Source organism: Phasianus colchicus, chromosome 3, assembly GCF_987193195.1.
Source record: "Phasianus colchicus chromosome 3, bPhaCol1.hap1.1, whole genome shotgun sequence".
NCBI classification, from domain to species: domain Eukaryota; kingdom Metazoa; phylum Chordata; class Aves; order Galliformes; family Phasianidae; genus Phasianus; species Phasianus colchicus.
Window position 1 is genome coordinate 90,794,880 of NC_143438.1, and position 25,796 is coordinate 90,820,675.

Here is a 25,796-nt window from a genome sequence, read left to right on the forward strand (position 1 = left end):
AAGTAACTGACTCATGGCAGTTTTCTTAAAGAACCATAAACCTCAGGCAGTATCACTCTGTTAAGAGAGAAGCAGGAAAATGGAGGTGGCAGAAGAGCTGTGCTCAAACACAGAACTGCACAGAGATGTTAAGTTAGTGCAAAGTTTTGCAAGTTCACAAGAATGCTGCAAATTCAAGGCTGGCTGCATGCAGACTTCCATTCCATCAAAATACTGCAGATCCAAACTGGAGATAAGAGTGACTCAAGGAGCCACAGGGCCAAGGCACTCCCAGCATGTAAAAGGAATGAATGAGCCACGCTTCTGATTGCACTCCTCTCCCCCTCCAAAACCCAACCAGTTGTGGAACTGAATTATCAGAGCCATTTAATTTATCACCTATATGGAGGCCTTCAGCACCGTCCTTTATTCTTCATTGTGCTGTAAAGCTTAAGGTTGTTGTTGCTCTGAAGTGCCGCTCAGCACTGAAGTTTTAGCATGGAATTATGCCATTAACACACAGTCAGAGGCCTAATGAGTTACTAAATAAGAAAGGGCCAAGCTAGTTGCATCCAAAAGGGCTTGTCGACACAGGAGATCATCCAAGCATAATTCTTCTACTGTAATTATATCAATACGTTTTTTTCCGCAGCAAGTCCTAACACATTTAATTACCTGGTGATGTTTTCACAGATCAAAGAACATTTTAGCACTGGGCTAATGCAGCCTACAGCTGTCATAGGAAGCCTCTCAAACTATACGGCCTGTAAGTGAAACTGATGTGAAGGAAGGAAGCCTTATTCGGAAGCCCCGCTTTCAGTTGAGGTTTCATTATCAGACATCAGGGCGGTTATTCCGGATCATCCATGTGGGTGTTTTCAGATATTGCTGTGTTGATCTACAATACAGCTGCCACTGCCAGAAGCTGCCACGTGAAAAGGAGATGTTTAAGACCTTCAACACTTTTTTGTGCTCAGTAGTGCATTTTTATCCACCTCAAACAAGAGATGCAGGAAGTGAAGCAAACGGCAGGCAACAGAGCTTACCCTGAAGACAGAGTGATGCTGTCAGAGGTACAATAAATAAGACACTTTTTTTTCCAAAAGTGTATCAGACACACTCATTACTTGACACCCATTTAATGAAACACATCCAAATTTCATGCTGGCATACAGAATTTTAACACAGTATCACATTAAGTTCCCCCTGCTGCACTCGATGTGCCTGCCTGCCAATCCCAGCCTTGCAGACAGTACAAAGACCACTGTGAAGTTTGCTTTTTGAACTACATTTTGCTTTTTCCTGTTAAGTCACTGATTCCATCCTTTCACAAGAAGATATCACTACTATTGATTCAAAAACCAAATTGGGAGGGTTATGAACCTGAGCTCAGCTACTGAACAGCTGTTTTGCTCCCAGGCCTGCAGGAAACAACAACAAGATCAGGTTAAGAACCAAGACCAGCAAAAGAAGGGATGTGTGTGCTACACAAGGCAGCTGTGTAGGAGGTGCTGGATATGGTGAAAACACAGAGTAAGCTGCAAGAGACCAGATATGGCCACTCTCCTCTTCACAGAGTTTCCAAAGCAACTCTTACAACTCGTTCCAATGGTTGATTACCCTCATGGTAAAACACATTTGTGGTATTATTAGCTAGTTTCCTGTGCTGCAGCTTCTGTCTCTCACCCCATCCCTTGTGCACCTTCCCTAAATCCATGTTCACCTCCTCCAGATCTCGCCTTATGAACTTGCAGATTTCCTTAGCTGTCCTAAAGGTTCTACAAACCCAATTCTCTCAACCATATATATATGTATGTCAGAATGTCTTTGCACGTGGTCTTCAGCTTCAGGCCATCTTCAAGTTTTCTTACAGTATGTGTTTTTAAACAAGTTTGACTTCTGAACTGGTTTTCTGTTAGGAACGGTTGGAGAAAGATAGAAAGAGAGCCTGCAGTGTTTTGTAAGAGATAAGGGAAACTCCAAGCTGCAGCTAATAGTCCCTTGATACTATGGAGGGCAGAGGCATCTATACATCTGCCTTTGCTGCCTATTAAGCATGTTTTGGAGAATACAAACTAAATTCATCAGTCAAGTTATAGCACTGTTGCATTAGATGATACACAAGAAAACAACCTTCTCAGTTATCCCCCCAAATTCAACAAACCACAAGAGAAGCACTGCAGGGAAACTGAAGAAATATGGATGCCCCATCCCTGGAGGCATTCAAGGCCAGGCTGGATGTGGCTCTGGGCAGCCTGGTCTGGTGGCTGGTGACCCTGCACATAGCAGGGGGTTTAAACCAGATGATCATTGTGGTCCTTTTTAACCCAGGCCATTCCATGATGATGATGATACTATGATGAAATGATGATGTAGTCAGAACTTCATTTAAGCCTGTATTACAGCACTATTTTAACTATTGAAGATCCCATTGTAAGGTGCGACTGCCAGAAGATTTCCTGCTAATAACACATCCTCTTGAAAAACAATATTTGATAGAGCCCAGAAGGGCAAGTAACCTGATAAGCACCTGAAAGAAATGAAAGAGTAAAAACAATTATTTCTCCTCTTTTATGCAAATGAACACGATCTAAGGTTTACTGAGGATAAATCCTGTAACCACTTCTTGTTCTAGTGGTATCAACAGAGGAAAATTATTCAACTGGATGGAGAGCAAACAGATTACTAAAGCTGTCCTCAGAAGGAAAGAAAACAAAAAGGGAAAGTGGGGGAGAGGAGAGCCTTCTGGTAATCCTTATCTTCTACTCTACTTGAGTTTCCTAGCCAAGGGCTGTTAAATGATTATTTTCCTGAAATGGCACTATAATGCTATCCAGAGTTCAATCACTCCAGAATGGAGAATTCCTGCTTCCCATCACATTCAGACTGCTCCTGTACTTCTCACAAACACCTGCTTGTCATCATCACATCATCGTTCGAGTTGGAAGGGATCCTAAAAGGCCATCTCCCCTACAATGCACAGAGAAACCTACAGCTCCATCAAGGTGCTGAGAGCCCCATCCAGCCTGACCTTGAGTGTACCTCCAGGAATGGGGTTTTCACCACCTCTCTAGGTAACCTATTCCAGTGCTTCACCATCCTTAATTGTAAAAAACTTCATCCTTATGTCCAATTTAATATCCCCTCTTTTAGTTTGAAATCATTTCCCCTTGTCCTGTTGCAATAGAGTCTACAGACTAAAGAGTCTGTTCCCTTCTTTCTCATAGCTCTCCTTCAGATACTGAAAAGCCTCTCTCCAGCTTCCTATACACCAGTACTCCCAGGTCCTTTTTGGCAGAGCAGCTGTGCTTTATCTTTACATCCCCCAGCTTGTATTGATAGCAGGAGCTGCCATGACCCAGGTGTAAGACCTTGCATTCAGCTCTGTTGAACCCCATGACGTTCTCCAAGGCCCACTGCTCAAGTCTGTCTAGGTCTCTCCAGATGGCATCTCGTCCCTCAGGCACCTTGACCACACAGCTTGGCATCAACAGCAAACTTGCTGAGGATGCACTCATTCCAACTGTCAGTTCACTGATGAAGATATTAAAGATCACTGGTCTCAGTAGCGACCCCTGCAAAATACTCCTGTCATGGACCTCCATCCAAACATTGCCCCAGCCCATCGTGTTCCCATTCACACTTGGAACCCAAGCCTTAAAGAAACTTCAATCACCTACATTCCTCCTTGCTGTGCCTTGATGAGTTTCATTTCTGTTATTTCTATAAGCTGTCTTTATATTTTGTCTTATTTTAAGACCCCTGTATGATACTATTGGGAACTGTATCTCACTGCGCAGAATTGGTTCTAATTCCTTAGCAATATGCAATTCATATTCAGATAAGCAGCAGAAGTGTTGGATAAACAGCACTGCCTTCAAATCTGTGATCTCATTATATTCAGCAGACTTAATCGAGAGATCATTTTTATGTAATAATTGTCACTTACCACAAGAGAATTGAAGCAGTGTTAATTATCAAGTCAAACGTTGTATTATTCTGCTTAGAACAAATAATCAGTTACAGATCTACAGCTGCCTTGGTTATCCTGGATACTTCCCCATCCTGCTAAGACACGGATGTGATCTCTCCTTACTGCAGGAAGCAATGTAACCCAGAGAGATCAGAATTCCTTCCAGACGCCCACAGTGAGCGTGGTCAGAGATGAAAAGGAGAAACAAGACAACAGTCCTGTTTGCTTTATGAAGTCATAACCAGGTTTCCAACATGGATACGTGAAAGACTGCAAGAACTCCACATACAAGTGGGGGTGAGCAGCAGAGGAGTAACACAGAGCGTTCAAGATGTACATGGAGCATCCAACAGCTATCCCTACCATTAATAAGCCATGTGGCTTGACTGATATCTGCATGCAAAGCTGCACAAAGTGAACTGAAATTCTTCCTATGGGATACAGAGAATTCTTTTAATTGTGAACAGTAATGTTGAATTAAGTTATGAACTGGAAACAGTGAGCCTCATCCAAACAGTGCAGTGGGTGCTTATGACTTACCTACGTGTCAGTAATCCAGTTGAAAGTTATCATGAATGGAGACTACAAAATGACTTCACCTTCAAGCAGATCTCTACTAGGTGAAGAGAGAAAATGGAGACTGGTCTGAGTGCTGTTTATCACTTGACCATAATGAATCGTTCTGTTCTCCTTACCTTGGAAAGTGCTGAACTAATTCCAGGTTTTTCTAAGGATTAAAAAAAGTCTGTAGTATTTTCTGTGTTCATAAAGAACAGTGCCTCCATTCAATACAACCTCAAGCCTTTAGGAATGGAGAAGAACGAAGCAGCGAGTATTACATTATCCTAGAGAAGAAAAAAATTTCCAAATAGCACCTTCTTCATGCTGCTTCATGCCTTTTAGAGGAAAGAACAGAAATTGTGTGTCCCTCATTGCACCTTACCTCCCTTTACCTGCACTCTCTGAAACAATGCACTTAGGTTAGGATAGGAAAGAAGTGCAGCTTACTTCCTTTCTTAGTTGACAGTCATACTCCCACACTTTGAGACCACGTGGTTGTGTACAAAATGGTACAACTCAGCCTCCACTGTCGTCAGCTTTCCTTTCCTTTTTTCTAAGTCACAGTAGACCTGTAAAGCACAACTTCCTTATTAAGGAAACCTCATTAGTGCTGCATATTTATTTCAGAGGCCAAGCTGAAGTTTCTATCAAACTACTTGGTGCAATCACCGGATGAATGATAACTTGCATTCAGTCCACAGCACCACTGAAGCTGTGCCAGAATCAGAGCCCACTGAGGGGTACTGAGCCCCAAGCAACCACATCAGGTACTTCAGCACCCTCTGCCCAGTGACATTTGTACTGTATCCAATTTAATGAAGCACAAATGATTGGGGGTCAGACTAGATGATCTCTAGAGATCCCTTCCAACCCCTACAGCTCCCTGATTCTGTGATTTGTCCTCAGCTTAATAAAGAAGTAAGCCAGGATGGACATCTGTGCTGTACCTTTGCTATACTGACTACATTCCAGACTTGGAATAACTCTGAAAATACAAAGTTTAAAATATCTTCATGCCCACAATATTTTTAATTTACAAAACTCAACTCTTAAGATATAATTCAGAAGCTTTCCTTCAAAAAGAAATCTTTGCCCAGACACACAGCAGATCAATCTAAAAAATACTAACGCTCCCACGGCTCAAAGTAGGAAATTCACAGTTCATTTATCATTTTAGATAGTGAAAGCAGCTGCAGGAGCATCTCTACCATGCCAGAGATCCAACAGTACATAATGCAATTTCAAGAAAAGGCTGTGGTGGTTTCCAGCATCGCTGAGAGGAGCAGCAAAATACTGGTTTGTAATAATGGAATAATTGAGACATGAGAAGTGGAGGCTTTCAGTTGAATGCTTCTATGTTTTTCCCCAGTTACAGCTTTTTTCTTTCACCTGCTTCCTGTAACCAACTTAAGTTCTCATATTAGTCAAAACAAATGAAGACCCAGCTGTGGCACTGTGCCACCCGAGTGATGACAGCTAAAGCTTGGGAGCAGACTGTTAAGTAGTGACATCTGACTACAGGGAGATTCACAATCTCACAGAAATATGTATTCATCTGTTTTCAGCTGCAGTGTCACTACCAACATTTTATTCAGTATTGCACCTAGTCCTGTACATCTCCATTTGTGGTCTGCCCATTCTGTCTAAGGATTCTGTAAAAGACAGGAAAAAAAGCAAAGCGTATACAAGTGTGTCCAAGTTTTAGGTTAATGGACATTTGCAAATCAGGAATAATTAGGAAAAAAATACTACTGTATTCTAATCACACGACACAATCCAAACAATAAAGTTCCACTTCCTCACCCCAGTGGGAATCCACTTTGAAGTTTCCTCTTCCTGCACGAAGCTCTCACTTCTTCAAACAACACACCTTCATTCACACAGCAGTGACTCGTACAGATCAAAACCACACGCTCCTTCATTAAACCCTGAAGAAATGTATTTGGTTCATTGAGGCATTCGTTCTTCTGCACTGTCATACCAACCTGAACCTCAGTGTCCTCCATTCTATTCTTGTTTCGTCTGTGGTTTGGAGGGTTGATGGTTTTTTGTTTTTTTTTTTAAAGCTATGTCTCAAACACTGACGTTCAAAAAGGGATAGAGTCCAAAGAGCTCAAGTTGAAGCTCACTGTTGTTTGAGAAGTCTTGCATTTTAGCAACAATTAGAATAAAAAAGAACATGGAAAATCAGAGAGACCCCCACCCCCAAAATCTACAGACTGTGCTCCACGTGAGAGCAAACGAAGATGTCAGAAATGATGAAGGATTACAACAGGGCAAGAGAGGCCAACCAACAGAGGGACTCCTTAAAAGCAGGAGAAAGGGAGCATTCACTGCAATCCACGACTTGTATGAAAGGACAATGTAATAAGTTCTTTATCAAAGGATAAGCGAAGCCAAGAACACAGAAACATTTAGATAGGAATTTACCCTCTGCATGAATAGACGTCTGTCCCTTGCTAGTTAACACTTGCTAAACAAGTTTCAGAAGGTATTTAACGAGGCCCCAGTAATAATTATGTTTTAAAGGCTTATTTATCTACATGACAAATTTAACTTCAAACAGTTTTTAGATTGATCCAGCTAAGCCAGTGAATCCTCCCCTCTTGGGAACTCATCTAAAATAGGCTTATTTAAAACAAATCAGAACTGGCACGTCCACACACTTCCTACTACTAAACTAAGAGCTCTACAGAGGTGATCTGTGACACAAGCAGCTTTAAGAGGCACCCATGCTCACATCACAGCACCTACTGCTGCCTCAAAGTCACTTCACACCCTGGCCAGAAAAAAAGTCATGAAGTGGTTTACAAAATCATCATCCTGGTGTTGCCTGTCTATAAATCTGTGCTATAAACACCACTACAGGTTTTAAAAGCAGCACTGAGCCCCGAGTGATGTGCTGAAGAGCAACGACTCCATTCCTGCCCCAAGGACTGCTGCTGCAGTCACAACACATCCCGTAACTTCTATCACCAGCATTCCTGCTTTGCTTCTCTCAAGGAAAACTCAACAGGGTGAAGAGATAAAAGCAGAAAAAAAAGAGACTTGGTTCAGTTTGGAGCAGCACACAATGCAGCATCCCACATGATGTCAGCACAATCATTTCTTCCTGCAGCGCCACTAGATTAGGCTAGTTTCAGACATACATAAAATTATAGGCTAGCACGCAGCCAGCTTTTATATCTGCTATCAGCAATGAAGCATTTTGTTTCTCGAGAGAAAAGAAGACTAAAACATACAGCAGAGACAAAACACAGCTGAGAAGCTCTGCCAGAAATAGAAAAAGACAAACAAATTACGACAGGAGAGAACCAACTACTCTCACCACATCTGCGGTTAAAAAGCATCAGTTTCACAACCCAACTACAACCAACACTTGGCAGCGCTGTGGAAAGCACAGTGAGAACAGGCATTGGCACAGCTTGCCCAGGGAAGTGGTGGAATTGCCATTGCTGGAGGCGTTCAAGAAAAAGGCAGATGTGGCACTGAGGGCCACGCTTCAGTGCTCTGGTGGGGATGGGTTGATAGTTGATGGCCTTAGTGAATGGCCTTAGAGGTCTTCTCTAACCTTATTGATTCAATGATTTCGCTGTATTTATACATCAAATTCCCCAAGTATTGCACCTAATACAGAAGAAACACCTACTACCCACACAGCTGCAGCATTAAGTAATCACGGTACTCTACCCCTTTTGGCTACTTTTCTGCCAATTGCACTTGATGGTGTAGGACCCCTGAAGAGCCTGATGCCTCAGCAGTCATCTGGGGAATGCTCCCTTTACTATTTTACCCTTACATGGCCACGTAAGAACAAGCTGAACAGTTTTTCCTCTTGCCAATTTCCTAAGGGGAACAACTATCCTTGATAATCATCAGTGGAGTGGTGAGGTGCTGGAACAGGCTGCCCAGAAAGGTTGTGGATGCTCTGTTTCTAGAGGTGTTCAGACTGGATGGGGCCCTGGGCAGCCTGGTCTAGTATTAAATTGGGAGGTTGGCGGCCCTGCATGTGGTGGGGGGGGGTGGAGATCCATGATCCTTGATGTCTCTTCCAACCCTGGCCATTCTGTGATTAATCAGATAACATCAACTGCCAAGGCATTCTGCTTTAGCATAAGCAGTACTTGATCAAAGCATTCTATGCTCAACGTTCATTAAGCACAGACAATACCCCTTTCTTTCCAAGGGAAGATCATTGCTTCCATTACATACATCTTCCCCTCCTGATAGTTTTGAGATGTCTACCTGGTATCAGTGCCACTTGCCTTCACAGCTGTGGAAGATGATGTTGTTCAGGTCTGCCTTTTCCAACTTTGCAAGCATGGAATCAGTAAGAAGATGTTCAAGTTCAGCTTTAGGTATTAAAATAAATTGGAGAAGGGAAAAAAAAAAAAAAAAAGAGAGAAAGCCTTTGCAGCACCTTGGAAAGCATAGAACTTGACAAGCCAACAGGCCAGGAGACACTTCTCATGTTGGTGGGCTGCTTTGTCCATCAGAAAAGATTCATGATACTGAGGGCAATTCATCAGACAATGCATGGAGCAGATCCCTACCCACAGCCATTACACTTAAAACTACATAATATTTTCCATCAGCTCTTTTTTTTCCTAGCCTGGAACTTAGCAAAAATAAGATACTCACAGTTGACTTTTCTTAATAGTCACGGAAGTGTGAGATCACATCTTTAACAAGCAGTAGTACTGCCTGCTGTTACAAATATTACAAATTTGGTCACTAACAACATGACCAAGTGCTCCTCTAAAACTTGAGATCAGGAAGGCTGTGTGCAACACTGTTTTTGATGAGTCTTACAAGTTTCGCAAAGCTATCTGTACAATCAGTACGAGAATCACTGCTGAATAAACTCTTGTACTTTCCATACAGTGAATCTTTTGTATACATTGGCTTGCTAAGGAAAGGAGAAAGTTTCAGTCGGATGTACATCTGTCACCTTTTCATCAAATAATCAACCAGGAGGTAAGAAAATACCCTTAATTTTCCTGTGTTTGACACATGGAAAGCCATAACCCCCCCTTTACAAAGTCAGTGTATTTCAGACAACTGCTGCTTTAACAATTAATGTCTCCAGTAGCAGACAAAATTAAATGTGCTTTCAAAGACTAAGAAATAGAATATATAGGACACTAACCTTGCAATTCAGAAATATAGAATCATTCGGTGGAAGTTACAAAAGTTCAAGTGAATTTTCATCACTTCTTCAAACCAAACTGATATAAAAACAGTGCCTTTATTAAAATATTAATACATTCCCCTTGTGTATGGGAAGGAAGGTTGGACTACCTGATCTTTAAGGGTTCCCTCCAACACAAGCCATTCTATCACCACATCACTTGGACGTTCTTTGAAATTAGTCAGGTGAACACAGAAAAACTGCTGCTGTGGCCACATAACTTGCTTTGTACTGTTAAACGGGGAAAGAATTAAGATTAAAACAGCCACCCTGGGGCAGATTGAGCCATTACGTTGGCAGGAGGCCAACACCACAGAATGGGCATCCAGTTTGGCAACGGGAACTTGAAGAGTGAAGTACTTCCCACGTATCAACAACACGGAGAAGCAAACAGCAGCAAGGTCTAAGTTAGGAGGCACAGGAACGGAGCACTCAAGTGGTGTCAAGGATGTGCTGACACACGGATGCTGGAGCTCTTGGACATTCACAGCAGCTGCTAATTTTAAATGGCTGTCAATGACAACTCTCATGCATTCCTCCGAACTGGATTTTAGCAATTTCAGGTGTCAGATTAACGTATGGAAAGGCACTTTCACCACAGCACACAGACTGCACAGTGCCTTGTGCAATACAGCTGAGCCTCCTGCTGATGGACCCCAGTTCCAGACTGGTTTCATCATTACCAGAAAACATAAATTCCCTCAGTTACGTTTAGAAGCAATTTAACATTTATGAGGTAAATCAAAGGGTTGAATTTTAACAGCACTTAATCGTTAACCAATTTGGAGATTAATAAAGCCATTTAGTGAAATATATAACTCAACAGCAACTTGATTACAGATCTGTGGAGGACAAGATTCACACTAACAGAATACCCTGTATCAGTGTATACACACCTGCATGGATGCACAACACACACTGCAGCACACGCACACCCAGATAAATGGAGATGTGGATCCAGTAAAACACCTCAACACCCACCCTCATGAAACACCTATTGTTAAAACATATCTAAGTAGGGAGGTGGATGGAAGAAGAATAAGCCAGCCTATACTTACCATTTCCCTCTATTCAAGTTTAGAGCAAATGCTCATGGTATATCTGCATTCCTTGGCGGGGGATAATTAAGACTAACTTGAGTGGGATAACTTCACTCCATCCTCTACCAAAGGTCTTGAGGATTTGGTATTGCCTAGCAGGCATTCCAACCCAGCTAAGATTGCTGATCACAGCTCGCTGCAATCCAGGAAAGCCCAAAGGGTCTCACTTAGAATCTTTGCTACAGGAGTAGCTACCTTTGGTCAGGTATTTTCCCATATCAACTCACTTGGAAAGTAGCAGAATATTTCACTATCCACCAGTTGTGCCAACACCCGGAATGTGATGGATTCCAAATTCTGTACCAATCCCCTCGGGCCACAGTCCCAGATGCACTAGGATGCCTTAAGCTGACTGATACTAAGTGATGGGAGAAGCAGGAGCCAGAAAGAGCTTTAATGCTCTGATCTGCTGCTTTTTGCCATTTATGTGAAAGTAGAGGCAAGGCCATGCTGGTCCTCTGCCTTTCTCATGTGAGAGGAAACACCAACAGGCGTAAGAGAAACAGGGGGACAGCTGTACCACCCCGGGGTTTGCAATAAGATCCTCTAACAAAAAGATACCTGCTTACAACTTGATGTGGATCAGGAAGCTGTTTGGACCAGCAGAAGCCACCGTGCTGCTAAGGCTCTCTGTGGATGGTTTTACAGCAAGGGAACGGAGATCCTCACGACAAAGAGAACAACTTGCAACTCCTACCCCAGAACAGACTCTGCCCAGCTCTGCAGAAGGCTGAGCTGCAGAGATAAACTAGGAAGCAAACAAGTCTGAGGACGAGCTTGGTTGGAGGGCGTAGAAGAGTAGGAGTCTGAGACAGAGGTTATGTTTGGAGAGGAATAACAACCTCAGACTCGGTGAAAGGATGGTCTTAGAGCAAAATCCTGATGCTCAGAAAGGGCTGTTCTGGTAAAGGGGTAATGGCCTTAAACAGTAGGTGTAGTGCTGTAGAAGTCAGATCATTTTGCATGAAAGGAAAAAAAGAAGGATCAGAGAGAGAGAATGTAGGAGGATAAAAGGAGTAGAAGTACTCCCAACGCATATGCTGCAAGTATTTGTAATAATACTTTGGCTCTTTATGCACAGTTTTGAAGAAGATTTTATCAATAGGAGGTAAGCAGCCTTTGCAACACAAACGAGTGCCACAAATACCTTGACAATGAATGAAGAAGAAAACCAGGCACTAAAAGCAAGGCAGATAACTAAATCAATATACACTGCCTTACTACCGAAACGTGCAAGTGATGCTCTACATGAAACACAAAGCCTTGAATATCAGTCTGGATGCATACAGCTGCAGTGATCCTACATAAACCCAGTGCCTTGAATATCAGTCTGAATACACACAACTGCAGTGACCTCTCCCCCCAGCACGTCCAGTAAATGCACTGTAGGAAGAAATGCAAAGAATTACAAAGACTCCCCTAAGACAAAAGCAGTCACTGCAGTCGTCCTTCTTGATTCCTGCTCCTTCAAGGAGAATCAGATCAGAGGAAGAAAAAAAAGCAGAAGCCAGGATTGAACCATGGATGCTACCCTGTGAATGTTCTTCAGAGGAAGCATTCCTGAGCAGCAGCCACAGGTTCCACCTTCCGTTACACGACTCCTTGCCAGATACCCATCTAGAGATGATTCTAGGAAAACCTGCTAAGAACAGTAACTTAAAAGACATGGAGTTACTCACTCTGAAACTTTTCTAGGAAAAAAACCTCAACGTCTGAAGTACCAATCACCCAAACTACAACACAGAAACGGCCAAACGGTAACAAGCACTGTCCCATACCGTGCCAACTCGCACATCTCCATAACGCTAAACGTCCCCGAGAGGTGACCGTTCTGTCGTTCGCATTCCGCTCGGCTGGCAGAACGCGCAGCTTTGCCACAGGTCTGCAGCCCCTTCCAGCCCTACCCGACACGTGGACGCCGTTTTTATCCCCATCTCAACAAGGAATCCAGGCAGGAGGGCCGCGGTTCGCCGCTCACCCCCCGCTCCCGTGCGCCTCGGGACGGCGCGGCGGATCGGAGCGTGGAAACGGGAGACCGCGGGGGCACCGCGGGGCAGGAGGCCGAGCTGGCAGAACAGCCGGGCCCGGCGCGGGGAAGGCGGGCGGCACGTAGCGCACAGCCGCGGGCACGGACGGCCCCGCCGGCCCCCGCCTCGCTCCGGGGCGGCTCCAAGCGGGCAGAGCCCCCGGCCTCGGCCCCCCGGCAGAGGGAGGGGAGAGGAGAGCGGGGGAAGGCGACCCCTCTCGGGGGCCTCAGGCCCGCGGTGCCGAGGGCGGCCCGAGCCCTCCTTCCCCCGGCGTGGCCTCGGCGGCCGCGGCCAGGCCCGCGTTCCCCACCCCCCCCCCCCGCGCTCCTCCGGCCCCGCGGCGCAGCGCCGAGACGGGCCGCTGACAGCGCCTCGTGCGCCGCCTCCCCCAGTCCCCCACGCGGGACCCGAGTTCGAAACCCCGGAGAGAAAAAAAGCGCCCCGGGCGGCTCGAGGGAAAGCGGCCAAAGCCTCACCGGGTCCGGCGGTGCTGGCTCCCGGGTACATGGCTCCGTGTGCGGCGGCGGAGGCGGCGCCTCGCTCCAGGTCCCTACCGCGGCGGCGGCCGAAGGGGAGGGAAAGGGAGGGAAAGGGAGGGAGAGAAGCCCGAGCGGCGGTTACGCTGTTGGGAGAAGGGGGAGGAGAAGGAAAGAAAAGGGAGGGGAGAGGAAAAGAAAAGGGGAGGAGGGGAGAGGGGAGAAAGGAAAAAAAAAAAAAAAAAAAAAAAAGAGGAAAAAAAAAAAAAAAGAGGGAAGAGGGCCGGGCCGACGCCGGGAAACCAGGTTACTCGGCGGCACTGAGGAGCGGGGAGGTGGGCGGGGGGAAGGGAGGAGCCGCGCAGTCACGGGAAGGGGCGCCCCGCCCGCCGCCTCCGCCCGCCCTCCTCGGGCCCCAGCGGGCGGGAAGCGCGGCACGGCCGGAGCGAGCGGGGCTGCGCCCTTCCGCCGCTGCCTCCTCCTCCTCACGGCGGGATGTGAGCGATCTTTTGCCGTGCTCGCGCTGCCTCGCTCCTAGCGGCTTGTGCCGTCTTTCGCTGAGACTTGGGGACGTGACGAGCCCTTTTCGCCGCCTGTCCGACGTGACGCGGCTGTGAGTGTCCTATCTAGGAAATGCAGCGGTGTGTGACTCGTACAACGGGGTCATCTCTGGCCATCTTTATTTGAAGTGTAGTGCAGGAGAATACGAACTAACAACTGCCGTGACGCAAAAGAGACATCAAATCATAGAGTTCTTTGAGTTGGAAGAGGCTCTTAAAGGCCGTTTAGTCCAACTCCCCTGCAGTGAACAGGGACACCTACAGCTCCATCAGGTGCTCAGCCTGACCTTCAATCAGGGATGGAGCATCCACCACCTCTCTGGGCGACCTGTGCCAGTGCTTCACCATCCTTATCAGAAAGAACCTTGTTCTCATTTTGAATGTAACTGTTCCCTCTTTTAGTTTGCAACTTTTTCCCCTTGTCCTGTCATGACAGACCCTGCTAAAGAGTCTGTCCCCTTCCTTACAGTCATCCTTTCCATTCTGAAAGGCCATGCTCAGGTCTCCCTGGAGCCTTCTCTTCAAAAGAGGAATGGCCGCCAGGGCGAGGGAGGCGATCCTGCCCCTCTGCTCTGCTCTGCTGAGGCCTTACCTGGAGTGCTGTGTCCCGATGTGGAGTCCTCAGTACAGGGGAGACATGGATCTGTTGGAGTACATCTGGAGGAGGGCCACAAAAGTGATCCCAGGGATGGAATGCTGTTCAGCCTGGAGAAGAGAAGGCTGAAGGGAGAACCTGAAAGCAGCCTTTCAGTATCTGTAGAGGGGCTGTAAGAAGGAAGGGGACAGACTCTTTAGAAGGGACTGTTGTGGTAAGAAAATATTAGGCAGTCCTAAATGCTGACAGTAGGAAATCATGCAGCCTGCATCCGAGTTTTTGATACTATATTTAAATCAATCTCTTCAATCTGATTAGGAAGATAACTCCCTCTAACATTATCGTACTTTCATGCCACTAGACCTTCTGCATTTAAGTATGAGAGAACACACAAGTACCATGACAGGTTTCTAGAAAATTCCATTGAAAGTGGTGATTGTGGAGAAATTAGCAACCAGCATCCACCAGCTGATGTCACCCAGCTATGTCTAGATTTACTGCCTCACGCCAGCACTGACTACACGTGTATGTATAGCTGTATGCCACGTGCCTGTCTTGACACTTATCATTACATTCTCAGGTTCAAAAACGTGCGAAAAAAACAAGGGCAAAAAAGTAGTAGGGCTACCATCACATGAGCAGTTTGTTTATTGTTACAGCAAGAGAAATAACAGGGCTTATGTTTGCTATATGAGGAGTGCAAGATTAAAGTAAGTCATCATCACGAGTAATCGTGGCATTTCAAAGTCTGTGACTTTTGATCCTTGGCAGCTGATGTGCTGTGGCAGTTGACATCCATACCATCACCAGGAGCATCGCAAGCATTTGATGATCAGGTCTATCAGTGTTCAAAATGTTTATCAAAGCTTATATACTTCATTTAAGCATTATAATATATCATTTCACTCATAAGATTGCCCTCCGTCAGAACACTCAGAAGTTTGGAACCTGCAAGGTGAAGAGGAACAAAACATGAGCAATGATTACTCTGTTATATTTTTCCACGTGAAAGAAGAGCTCCTGGTGTTGGTAGAAATGTGGAATGAACTCAATATGTACTTCCAGGAAGATGACAATCACTGTTTTGTAGGCAGGCAAGAACCAAATCGACTGTTGGACACACAAACATTGATAATCCTGTCTCACCTTTCTACATCATTCTGCTTGTGAAACACCACACTGAAAGCAATGGTCAGCAGAGCTTACGTGCAGAAGGGATGCACTGATATGAACTTCATCTGATAGCTCACACTGCTGCAAAAGGAAAAAAAAGATGAGTTCACAATAGTGCTCTGCAGTCAGTTTGAAAATAACAAACTATCGAGCAACAGAAGATGGGTGAAGGGTTTAGAACTTCAAAAGCAAAAGGGCTTATCGCTGTGTATACACTTGCACAATCAGTTAAATAGTAAATCAGTTAAATAGCTGTATTTAAACAGTGTTTTCATGTCTAGGAGTCCTGTTCCTTTGTGGTGCTGTGCTCTCCCAGCAATATTTCTGTGTTCACTGAGCAGCGCTGGTCTCCCTGTGCTCCTGAAGGAACAGGACACACACTTTGCTCCATGTTGCTCCATTACTTCTAATGCTTTCTGTCACTGACAGTTGCTGTTTTGGAGCACAGTGAAACCTAATTATCTGTTCCTCAGCAATTTCACACCAATAAAAAACCACCAACAACAAATAACCCCTCCATTTCTTAAAAGGTTTTGGATCAAAGTGGTTTGGAAGTTCCATAGCAGCTTTCTTTTCATCGTGCTCTTTATATACTCTATTAACAATTACACAGTAGTGTAAGAAGAATTACTGAAACACAATCAATTTTTTTTAAAGAGAAATGTGACTGTTTTGCACAATACGCTGTCATAACGGCTGGATTTCAGGCTGAAATTTCCTAGAGACCTCCCATAGGAGGAATTAAATTAGTTTTGAAAAAACTGTGCATTTTCTCATCGTTTTGGAAGTAATGATGGGATTTATGAATGGCTTTTAAAAATCATTTATATAAACGGAGGTGCTTGGGGGTAAATATTTTATATGCAATAGGCTGCTGGCAGAATACCTGGCTCTTCTTTTTATTAGAGAACATATTTTGACTTTACTAAGTAACAACTCTTTTTATTTTAACCCAAATTACATTCAAAGCCAGTTTATACAAGTCTGTTAGGGATGGGTAGTAATGATACAATGGCAAAAATTTTACTTAGAGAAGAAAGATGTAAATTTGATTCTTGACTCTGAGGGGGACCCAAACTTACGTTTTTTTCAGCCTTCAAGTGGCCCGGCTTTTAAGATGTTATTTTGGAGTGTGTGCATTAGATTTCTCACATATTCTGTGTCATTTTAAATAGAGCCAAGTGTCAGGTCCTGCATTTTGGTCACAACAACCCTAAGCAACCCTACAGGCTTGGGGAGGAGTGGCTGGAAAGCTGCCTGATGGAAAGGGACCTTGGTGTTCTGATGGACATTCAGCTGAATATGAGCCAGCTGTGTGCCCAGGTGGCCAAGAAGGCCAATGGCATCCTGGCTTGTATCAGGAATGGAGTGGTGAGCAGGACTAGGGAACTCATCCTACCCCTGTAGTTGGCACTGCTGAGGTCTCACCTCGAGCACTGTGTTCAGTTTTGGGCACCTCGGTACGGAAAGGACATTGAGGTACTGGAGCAGGTCCAAAGAAGGGCAACAAGGCTTGTGAAGGGCTTGGAGAATATGCCTTACAAGGAGAGACTGAAGGAACTGGGGCTGTTTAGCCTGGGGAAAAGGAGGCTGAGGAGAGACCTTACTGCTCTCTTGCAATACCTGAGAGGTGCTTACAGCGAGAGCGGCATTGGTCTCCTCTCACTGTGACAGGTGACAGAATGAGGGGAAATGGTCTCAAGTTGTGCCAGGGTAAGTTTAGGTTGGATATCAGGCAAAACTTATTCACAGAAGGGGTTGTTAAGCACTGGAATAGGCTCCCCAGGGAGGTGTTTGAGTCACCATCCCTGGATGTGTTTAAAATCCGTTTGGATGTGGCGCTCAGGGACATGATTTAGTGGAGGGTTGTTAGGGTAGTATGGTTAGGTTGTGGTTGGACTTGATCTTTAAGATCTTTTCCAACCTGAGCAATTCTATGATTCTATCAGAACAAAAGTGAGAAAGACCACGACTATGACCTGACCTGTTCACCTGGTTACAAAGTCTTTGAGGGCCTGACTTCAGTTCACTCAGGAAGGACTGACTTTTCTAGTGATCAGAGCGAAAAACATAGCAACAATTGAAAACTATGACAAAGGTGCAGCACCACCTATTGGGGATATGGTGCGAGTTGAGTATTACTGTTTCGAGTCACAGTGGAGTTTCAGGGGTTTTGTCCACACAGGTTTCTGTGGGACTTCCTAAGGCAGTCATCAGCTCAGGCATGAACATATTTTGGGGGTCTGAACACAGTTATGAAGAAGTGAAAACACAGGGGGAAAAAAAAAAAAAAAAGTAAGCTAAGGAAAAAGTAGTTTCCAGAAAAAAAGATAAGAGAATCAAGTACTGTGCCTGAGACTGAATGTGAACAAGTTGGGAGAACACAACCTTATGGTGAACAGTCATGCTGTCAAAATAAAATAAAATAAAATACAACCAAAACAACAGCAACAAAACAACCCTGCAAAAGCATACCATACAAAGAAAGAAACTAGTACCACAGCTGGAAAACAGATGCAGGAGGGGATAACTGCCCTGATGAACAGCACCTACACAGTGCTAAGACAGATACAAGGCACCCTGATGATCTGCCAGCACCTTCCCTCTCTCAAGAGGTGGAAAGACTGTGATTCTATGCAATACAAAACCTACCTGGAGGCTCAGGGAATCATGTTTTGTTATTATTTGCTTTTTTCAGTCAACGTCATATCTTTTCCCCATCTTGCAAGTGACTTCCACACCTGCAGGTCCTGTACCTGGCTGAGTGCTGTTTTGTGCTTGGAAACTCTGCCTTCATGTCACAAGTAGAGGACTTTGCCACTTCATACGTCTTACTTATTCTTCCTCAGTGCTGAGCAATGACATAATGCAGTTTTCTAGAAGCCCAGAACAATCACTACACTGATTTTAACGTTAACTTCCTTTGAACCAAACACAACCATGCAACACAACTACTTAGAAAATTCTTACCATATGCCCGGTGAAAACACTGTTGTCTTGCTATGAACAGGCCAGGGGCACCAGTCTTAGTTTGTCAGACCTGTGTAATGTCTGTGAGAGCTGACTCTGTGACCTGGAACTTTATACCGGGCTTCTGCAGTGTGTTTTATTGCAGGATAATGGCAAAGACCTGGGAAACAGGGACCTCAAACCATCAATAACTCACAATCAGCTATTCATTATTGAAAACATACAGCTTGAAAGCTGGGAAAAGGCTGTTTTTATAAATGAAGAATCAGCTCAGGAAGGTTACAAACAACACATAGCAAGTAGTTAAGCAAGAGAAGGGAAAGAAAGAAAATGTGAAGTTCAGGCTTCCTTGCTGAGGACCTCTTGAGTTTGGCCACCGTGATGATTATCCACAAAGCACAGCCATGCTCTGATCACACAGCATCAGCTCTGCAGGGCTGTGTACACAAAGCCAGCTTGGGATCAAGTGGTGAGCCCTGGCTGCTTTGCATATGTTGTGACAATGACCAAAAAAGTGTGAGAATTAATCTGCAGGGATAGCAGCTATGAGAAGTACTGATTAGCATGGGGTGTTTTCTTAACTTTCAGCAGTAAAGCTGTGTTTTACCTTTTAAAACTGGCATGATTTATTAGTGTTAATACTGCAATCACAGCAGTCTCCAATTCTTTAAATGGATGGTAGGTATGTACATATACGTGTTTATACACATCTATAGTGGTTTCCTTTCATCATAACTTAATTCTGAGGTAAGTCTCATCAGTGTCACTCCGCAGATACAGCCTGACAGCCGCGAAGCAAGGCTGAAGACACATCTCCTTTAACTAACATCTTTACCAAACGAAGCCTAAGTTTGTTCAGATGTTAGGTCCTAATATTTTATTTTGAGCAATGCACCCGCACTGTTTTGCTATCTTGTAGCTGGTAGTGCGTTCAGACGGAGTAAAGCCCTTGTGAGGTATTCAGCTCCTTTGTGGGCTGCTCTAATGAAGGCTGAAGGCGATCCTGCTGTATTACCAAGCTCTAGCTCTCCATGCTTCCTTTTGCTTAGGGGAGTCATTCCTCAATTCTTTCCTTCACATACGTCGATATAATCAGTGTGGGATCTGCCTAGGAAGGGATATAAAGAAAAAAAAAGTCAGAAAAGGCTGAGACAGGTGAAACCCTACAGCACCACGCGCGGCCGCCCAGGCAGCGCCGCTGAGGTAATGCTGCCGTCATCTCCCATCACTCCCCGCCGAGCTGCGATTGGCGGAGCTCTCCCTTCGGGCCCGCCCCCGTTGCTCGCGGATTGGACAGCACCCCGGTTCGCGGATCGCGATTGGCTGATGGCGCCCTTATAAAGCTCCCCCAGGGGCGCGTGCTCCCTTTCGTCCCCGGCGTCACAAGGTGCTGTGTCCTTCAGCTGAAGCTAAGGCCGTTCTTCCCCGGCGACTGGCACCGCGCCCCCACCATGGCCTCCGTCTCTGAGCTCGCGTGCATCTACTCCGCCCTCATCCTCCACGACGACGAAGTCACCGTCACTGTGAGTGTGCGGCCCGGGGGCCTCCGCCACAAGATGGCGGCGGGGCCGCGGCATGGCCGGCGGTGCGGGGGGGGCAGGGCCGGTCCTCAGCGCCGCTCTCTGTGTGGCAGGAGGATAAGATCAACGCCCTCATCAAGGCGGCGGGAGTGAACGTGGAGCCGTTCTGGCCGGGCCTCTTCGCTAAGGTACGTGGCGGCGAGGGGAGAGGGCTGTCGTGGCTGCTTCGTGCTGAGGGCCGACGCGCCCCGTGCTAACGAGGTCTCGCTGCTGCTCGTCTTCCCCAGGCTTTGGCCAACATCGACATCGGAAGCCTCATCTGCAACGTAGGAGCCGGTGGCGGAGCTCCGGCTGCGGCTGCTCCTGCGGGCGGTGCCGCGCCGGCGGGCGGTGGTGCTGCGCCCGGTAAGTGCGCTGAGCGCTGCGCTCCCGGTGCGGCCTCACCGGAGCTGAGAACAGAGGGAGGATCACCTCCTGCTGGCTCTGCTGTTTGTGAGACAAGCCAAGGATGTCGTTGGTCTTCTTGGCTACCTGGGCATGCTGCTGGCTCGTGGTCAGCCAGCTGGCAGCCCCAGATCCTCTTCCTCTGTGCATTGGTTGCATTCTAAATCAGTGTACAGCACTACTGCTGTCTCAGGTATGAGGATGTCTCTGCTGACAAAGTGAGCCTGCCTGTAGAACTTGTCAGGTTTCACAGAGTTGTGAAGGTGCTGTGCTAATTCTCAGTAGCACTGCTCTCACTGGGCCGTGAGATGGGATTTGGAAGGATTGCTCAGGTTTTGCTCCTTGATGTTGCAGTCTTTGAATGTGAAGTCTGATAGCATGACTTCATGAACTGACAGAAGTGGAAACTTTCTGACCACCTTTTTCTTTTCCAGCTGAGGAGAAGAAAGAAGAGGAAAAGAAAGAAGAATCAGAGGAATCTGATGATGACATGGGCTTTGGTCTTTTTGACTAAATAGTTTTGTAACTGCCTGTAATAAAGAACATTTAACTGTATTTTTGTCTCTTAAATTAACACTTCTGAAGAATGGCTGCATTACCTCCAGTGACAAAAATGGCTGTCAGTGTGTGGTCACTTGGGCTTTTACAGCTATCCCCATGCTCAGCACTGACAGGTATGAGTGACACAGCTCCTGCTGTCATTCAGAGTGTGGACAAAGGTGAAAATGTTACCACAGTGAGAATGGGATGTGGTTGGGTTTAGCAGAAGTGCTGCTGCAAGGTTATACTGCAGTGAGGCTGCAGCATCTTGGTGAAGCTGGAACAGCCTCAGTCCGTGCTCTGCAGCAGTGTGGCTTCCATCAGGCAATTCACAGAATGTGGTTGCTTAACCTGGTGGGAGAAGCAGTGGCTATGTTTCAGATGACAGCAGTGGAGCTCCGGGCTTGGGAAAAGGCAGAAATCTTTTACTGAATGCCCTTGCTGGGATGGAGTAGCTGTAATTTAAAAAGCAGAGGGAAAGTGCTCTGGGCTTTTGACCTGCAGCCAACCCTGGACATTACACAGAATCATAGAAGGGCCAGGGTTGGAAGGGACCTCAAGGATCATGAAGCTCCAGACCTGCCACATGCAGGGCCACCAACCTCTGCATTTAATGCTAGACCAGGCTGCCCAGGGCCCCATCCAGTCTGGCCTTAAACACCTCTAGGGATTGAGCATCCACAACCTGTCTGGGCAGCCTGTTCCAGTACCTCACTGCTCTCTCTGTGAAGAACTTCCTCCTGACATCCAACCTAAATCTTCCCTCCCTAAATTGAGGCACATGGGGTGTGTAGTCCTTGCTTTTCCAGGAAAAAAATCAAGGAACATTGCTGAAAACATGCTGCTTTGAAGGGTGGGTGTGGAAAATGGTGCAAGTTACATAGCATAGTAATACTTTAAACATGACTAACTTCTGAGCACCTGAGCCAATGTAAGAGTTGTACTCACGTGCATATAAGTAACTGCATAATCTTCATTTAATATTCTAGTATAATACTGAAAGGAGTGGGGGGGGGGGGTTAGTCCATGTCTGGAGGAATGATAGGAATGCTCTGCACTGCCCTGCCTCTGTGCAGAGCTGAAGCCCATTGGGTGTTTTGGAAGGCACCACAGTGGCAGCAGTCTGTGCACCCCCACTGCTGCTGAGAGCTTCCACGATAACCCCTGCAAACCATGTGGCTGCTGCCATCTAAGCATGCTTACTTTAAAATAATTTCAGGGGAGTAAGAATTAGCACAGATATCCAGCGACCAGTGCAGATGGTAATAGTGCCTGCCTCTATAATTAAGAGGAAATTGCTTTCTGAAGATGACTTATCTTGGATTTCTTCCTGGATGCTCACTGCTGCTCCTCAAGTGAATTCTTGACAGTAACAGACAAAGCAGAACTCACCGTAGCTTCTGCAGAGTGTGTGTACACAAAAATACAGCCAGAATTTCACTGGTAACACCTTTTTAATAGGTCAAAGTAACTGTACAGTTCATTATATTCTTCCTGAGAATAATTTATATCCCTCAACAGCAAAAAGGGAGTGTGGTTTTTATTTTAACAGAACAGATGGCGTAATTGGAAAACCAAGGAAAATCTAATTACACTGCTCTACTGTAACTCCTCCCAGGCAAGACAGACAAAAGGATGGGTTAGTTAACTACAGGGGGTTTAAAATATTCAACATGGCTTTAATCTGTCTTTATAAATTATATAAAAATGGGGGACATGAATGGTTACAGGACTCCTCTTAAGTGCAGCTCTGAGTTGCTCTGGTACAAAGCAGCATTTTCGCTTCCAAGGAAAACAACATTGCTACAAAAGAACTGGCACGTTATTCTGGTGAAAAAGAAGAGAGTTTTCCGTTGTGTCCTACAGCTAGTTCCAACCAAAGGCGTCACACATTCACATAAAAGTAAAAGGCAGGAAGATGAAGAGGGCTTTAGTTTGTCTCGAAATGACTGACGTCTTGAAAATATAGCTTTTTATTTTCTTTCTCTGTAAATTGTGATTAGCATATTGCGACGTAAGTGTTCTAATAAAAAAAATTCCAGTCTGGATAGTTCATATACTGTGGGCAAGAATTCTCAGCCCTGAGGTTTCCCAGAATTCTTCACAATATCTCGCTCCGCTCTGCTGCTCCAACAGTTCCGGCTCCGAAACTCCACCGCAGCTCTGGGCTGAGCGCGGCCGATGCAATGGAACCGTGCTGCTCCAAAGCCATCGTTTCCCAAGGACTTCTGTACAAACTTCATCCGGTGATGATGCCGCTTTCTGAATCCCAGGCCAGCTTGGCTTTGTGAGAAAAAAAAACGTGGTTAACCTTTTGTAATGGGAGAGAACCAACAGCTGTCAGTCAGGGCTGCTGAAGCAAGAGGCGCTGGAAAGCCAGGACCACACTGGGTTAATCCTCACTGCTGGTGGAAGGTGAACTAATCCTTTCGCAAGCAGAATTCTACAACAGACAGATGAAACTCTTCCCTCGGTGCTTAGTGCGGCCTCGACTGGCTGATCATTTTCAGTCTGGCTTGATCGATGACATCCAGCAAGTTCTTGGCATCCACAGCCAGAGCGTGAGCGGCTGTCAGCATTTGCTTCTTGTACTCCTGCTGCAGGCTGGTCATGACATACTGCTGGGCCAGCTTCATCTTGTTAATGAGCTCAGCCAGGTCAGAGTTGAGCAGTTTCTGGGCCATCTCAATCTGGAACAACAAGAGTGGGTCAGCCACACAGGTTGGTAGCAGCACTATCTGCCCTCCCCAAGGAAGAAAGTCACCTCCATGAAATCTGAACAGCCTGAGAGTTTCCCTTCAAGCTGAAGTCAGCACGTGGGGCTGGTGACACTTTGTACTCAGACACCAAGAGCTGCCTTGTTAGCTACAGGGCCACCTGAGGGTGAGTGGGGCTCTGCCTACCTCTCTGTGGGTGCTTGCAGGAAGCACTGGCAGCGACTCGTCCACTGTTGCTAGCAAGGTTCTCAGCGCCAAGCCAACCTCCTAAGGAGAAAAATGAGTAAGTAAGGAAATAACAGACACAGGACAACCCAACAGGACATCTCAGATTTGATTCAGATGCCCCTCTCACATATGCTGCCAACATACATCAGACCATATAAGCATTATGAACTAATAAAAACTTGGAATGAGTGGAGTTAAAGAAGTGTTGCTGAGTGACTTTGAATCACACAATCATGAAGGTTGGAAAAGACTACTAAGATCATCTAGTCCAAACACCGACCCATCACCACCATGTTCACTGTGTCCCTCAGTGCCACATCTCCACGTTTCTTGAACACCTCTAGGGATGCTGAATCCACCACCTCCCTGGGCAGTCTGTTCCAATGCATTACCACTCTTTCTGAGAAGGAATTTTTCCTAATACTCAACACAATCCTCTCCTGGTGCAACTTAACTCTGTTACTTCTTGTCCTATCCCCGTGACCTAGAAAACGCTGATCCTCACCTCACCACAGTCTCCTTTCAGGCAATTGCAGAGAGCAATAATATCTTCCCCAAATCTCCTCTTCTCCAGACTAAACAATCCCAGTTCCCTCAGCCACTCCCAATAAGACTTGTGCTCCCGATCCCTCACAGCTTCGCTGCCTTTCTCTGGACACAATCCAGGGCCTTGATGTCCTTCATGTAGTGAGGGACCCCACCCACAATTCCTTGTTTCACAGCATCAGAACAGAAAAGCAAAGGGTGGATTATAAAAGTTCCTTTTATAAATGAAATGCAGCAATGTTGCACAACTCCCTGTTAACAAGAACTTTGTCATTCATGAGAAAAATGAAACCATGTTCAAAATGGCATCCTTACCTTTACCATGGGCACGTACTCCTCTGGCGGAGCTGGCTGTATTTTACTGGACATCTCTATGACAGCTTTCACCAGCCCGGTTACATTCTCATAGACTTTGTCATTGGAACGGTCCAGGTTGGCCGTAGGAGGAGGGCTGATTTCCTGCGGCTTGATCTGGAAGCAGAGAGAGATTGTTGAGCCTCCTGTGCCCAGCAGATGGGGCTCAGCAACCTCCCAGCCTGCAGAGATCACCAGGAACAGCCACCCCAAACCCGCTGAGCACATTTGCTCGTGGGTCTGAAGGAAGTTTCCTTCAGGCTTTCTGACAGCCTGATCTCTGAATGACTCTGAAGAGTCTACCAAAAATTCTCTGAAGAGCTCCCAGTGCAACTCCCACAACAAAGAAAAGTTGAGAAAGGAGTATGGAATACTTGTCGTATCGAAGTGGTTCACTACTGATGGACAAATTCCATTGCAAGACAACTGGGTCCCTTGCTCCAGAAAGTTGCTTTCTCCACTACCACTGCATGCCATGCCCAAGCAATCACTTGGAGAGAAGGATTAAGAAATTGCCCATTTCCTTCTTATTGGTCACACAGTGGCCCTACAGATCTGGGCTGGGCTCACAGCATAGCAGCCCCACAGATGCAATAACACTGGTTCCCATAATTGGTCCCTGCTACAGAGATGCTTCACTGGAAGCAGTTGAAACTCTACACAGATGAAACCATAAAGTACTTGGATGAGACTCTGTCTAAGGAAAGAGTGCAGGATTTGGTGCATAGTTTCCCATTTTTTGCATTTCACTGATTGGTTACTGACAACTGTTACAGAGATTCAATCTGTCACATTGATTGGAAAATACCTTAGGAGAAGGAACATTGCAATTGCTGCAATCA

At 45.8% G+C, this 25,796-nt stretch overlaps 3 protein-coding genes and 1 long non-coding RNA gene across 19 annotated transcripts in view; 1 reads left to right on the forward strand and 3 right to left on the reverse strand.

The window, feature by feature from the left end:
• Nucleotides 1-13,658, reverse strand: part of AGO2 (argonaute RISC catalytic component 2) — a 47,577-nt gene extending 33,919 nt beyond the window's left edge. The window contains exon 1 of one of the 4 annotated variants that reach the window (XM_031591263.2): nucleotides 13,308-13,658. In XM_031591263.2, coding sequence (XP_031447123.2) covers nucleotides 13,308-13,338 — 31 coding nt within the window. In that variant the 5' untranslated portion in view covers nucleotides 13,339-13,658. Of the gene's footprint in view, nucleotides 1-3,928; nucleotides 5,307-12,582; nucleotides 13,113-13,307 lie in introns of those variants that run through there. The other 3 variants (XM_031591264.2, XM_090138054.1, XM_031591265.2) reach the window with 3 other exon arrangements.
• Nucleotides 13,659-15,029: 1,371 nt separating this feature from the next.
• LOC149918740 (uncharacterized) lies at nucleotides 15,030-19,860 on the reverse strand. 2 transcript variants are annotated; one of them, XR_016465369.1, is made up of 3 exons: nucleotides 19,621-19,860; nucleotides 15,609-15,716; nucleotides 15,030-15,410 (listed from the first exon to the last, which is right to left on the reverse strand). It is a non-coding gene; the product is annotated as an uncharacterized LOC149918740 (long non-coding RNA). The 2 variants fall into 2 exon arrangements; XR_016465368.1 differs by lacking the exon at nucleotides 19,621-19,860 and adding an exon at nucleotides 18,288-19,024.
• Nucleotides 19,861-19,952: 92 nt separating this feature from the next.
• On the forward strand, nucleotides 19,953-21,124 carry RPLP1 (ribosomal protein lateral stalk subunit P1). Its single transcript, XM_031591266.2, has 4 exons — nucleotides 19,953-20,128; nucleotides 20,239-20,313; nucleotides 20,413-20,530; nucleotides 21,004-21,124. The coding sequence occupies exons 1-4, from the start codon at nucleotides 20,057-20,059 to the stop codon at nucleotides 21,081-21,083; spliced, it is 345 nt and encodes a 114-aa protein (XP_031447126.1). The 5' UTR covers nucleotides 19,953-20,056; the 3' UTR covers nucleotides 21,084-21,124.
• A 1,401-nt stretch (nucleotides 21,125-22,525) lies between these two features.
• The window catches only part of PTK2 (protein tyrosine kinase 2), a 192,336-nt gene continuing 189,065 nt past the window's right edge, over nucleotides 22,526-25,796 (reverse strand). For 11 of the 12 annotated variants that reach the window (XM_090138045.1, XM_090138046.1, XM_090138044.1 and 8 more), the window contains 3 exons: nucleotides 24,916-25,071; nucleotides 24,013-24,093; nucleotides 22,526-23,799 (listed from right to left, as the gene is read on the reverse strand). In XM_090138045.1, the coding sequence (XP_089994171.1) occupies nucleotides 23,587-23,799; nucleotides 24,013-24,093; nucleotides 24,916-25,071 (450 nt within the window). In that variant the 3' untranslated portion in view covers nucleotides 22,526-23,586. The remainder of the gene's footprint in view (nucleotides 23,800-24,012; nucleotides 24,094-24,915; nucleotides 25,072-25,796) is intronic. The other variant, XM_090138050.1, reaches the window with a different exon arrangement.

Excerpts from the sequence above, each read along its gene's own strand:
- RPLP1 (XM_031591266.2), top strand. The coding sequence starts at position 20,057 with ATGGCCTCCGTCTCTGAGCTCGCGTGCATCTACTCCGCCCTCATCCTC. Across the intron at positions 20,129-20,238 it reads ACGACGAAGTCACCGTCACT|GAGGATAAGATCAACGCCCT; the intron begins GTGAGTGTGCGG and ends TCTGTGTGGCAG. Across the intron at positions 20,531-21,003 it reads GGGCGGTGGTGCTGCGCCCG|CTGAGGAGAAGAAAGAAGAG; the intron begins GTAAGTGCGCTG and ends TTTCTTTTCCAG.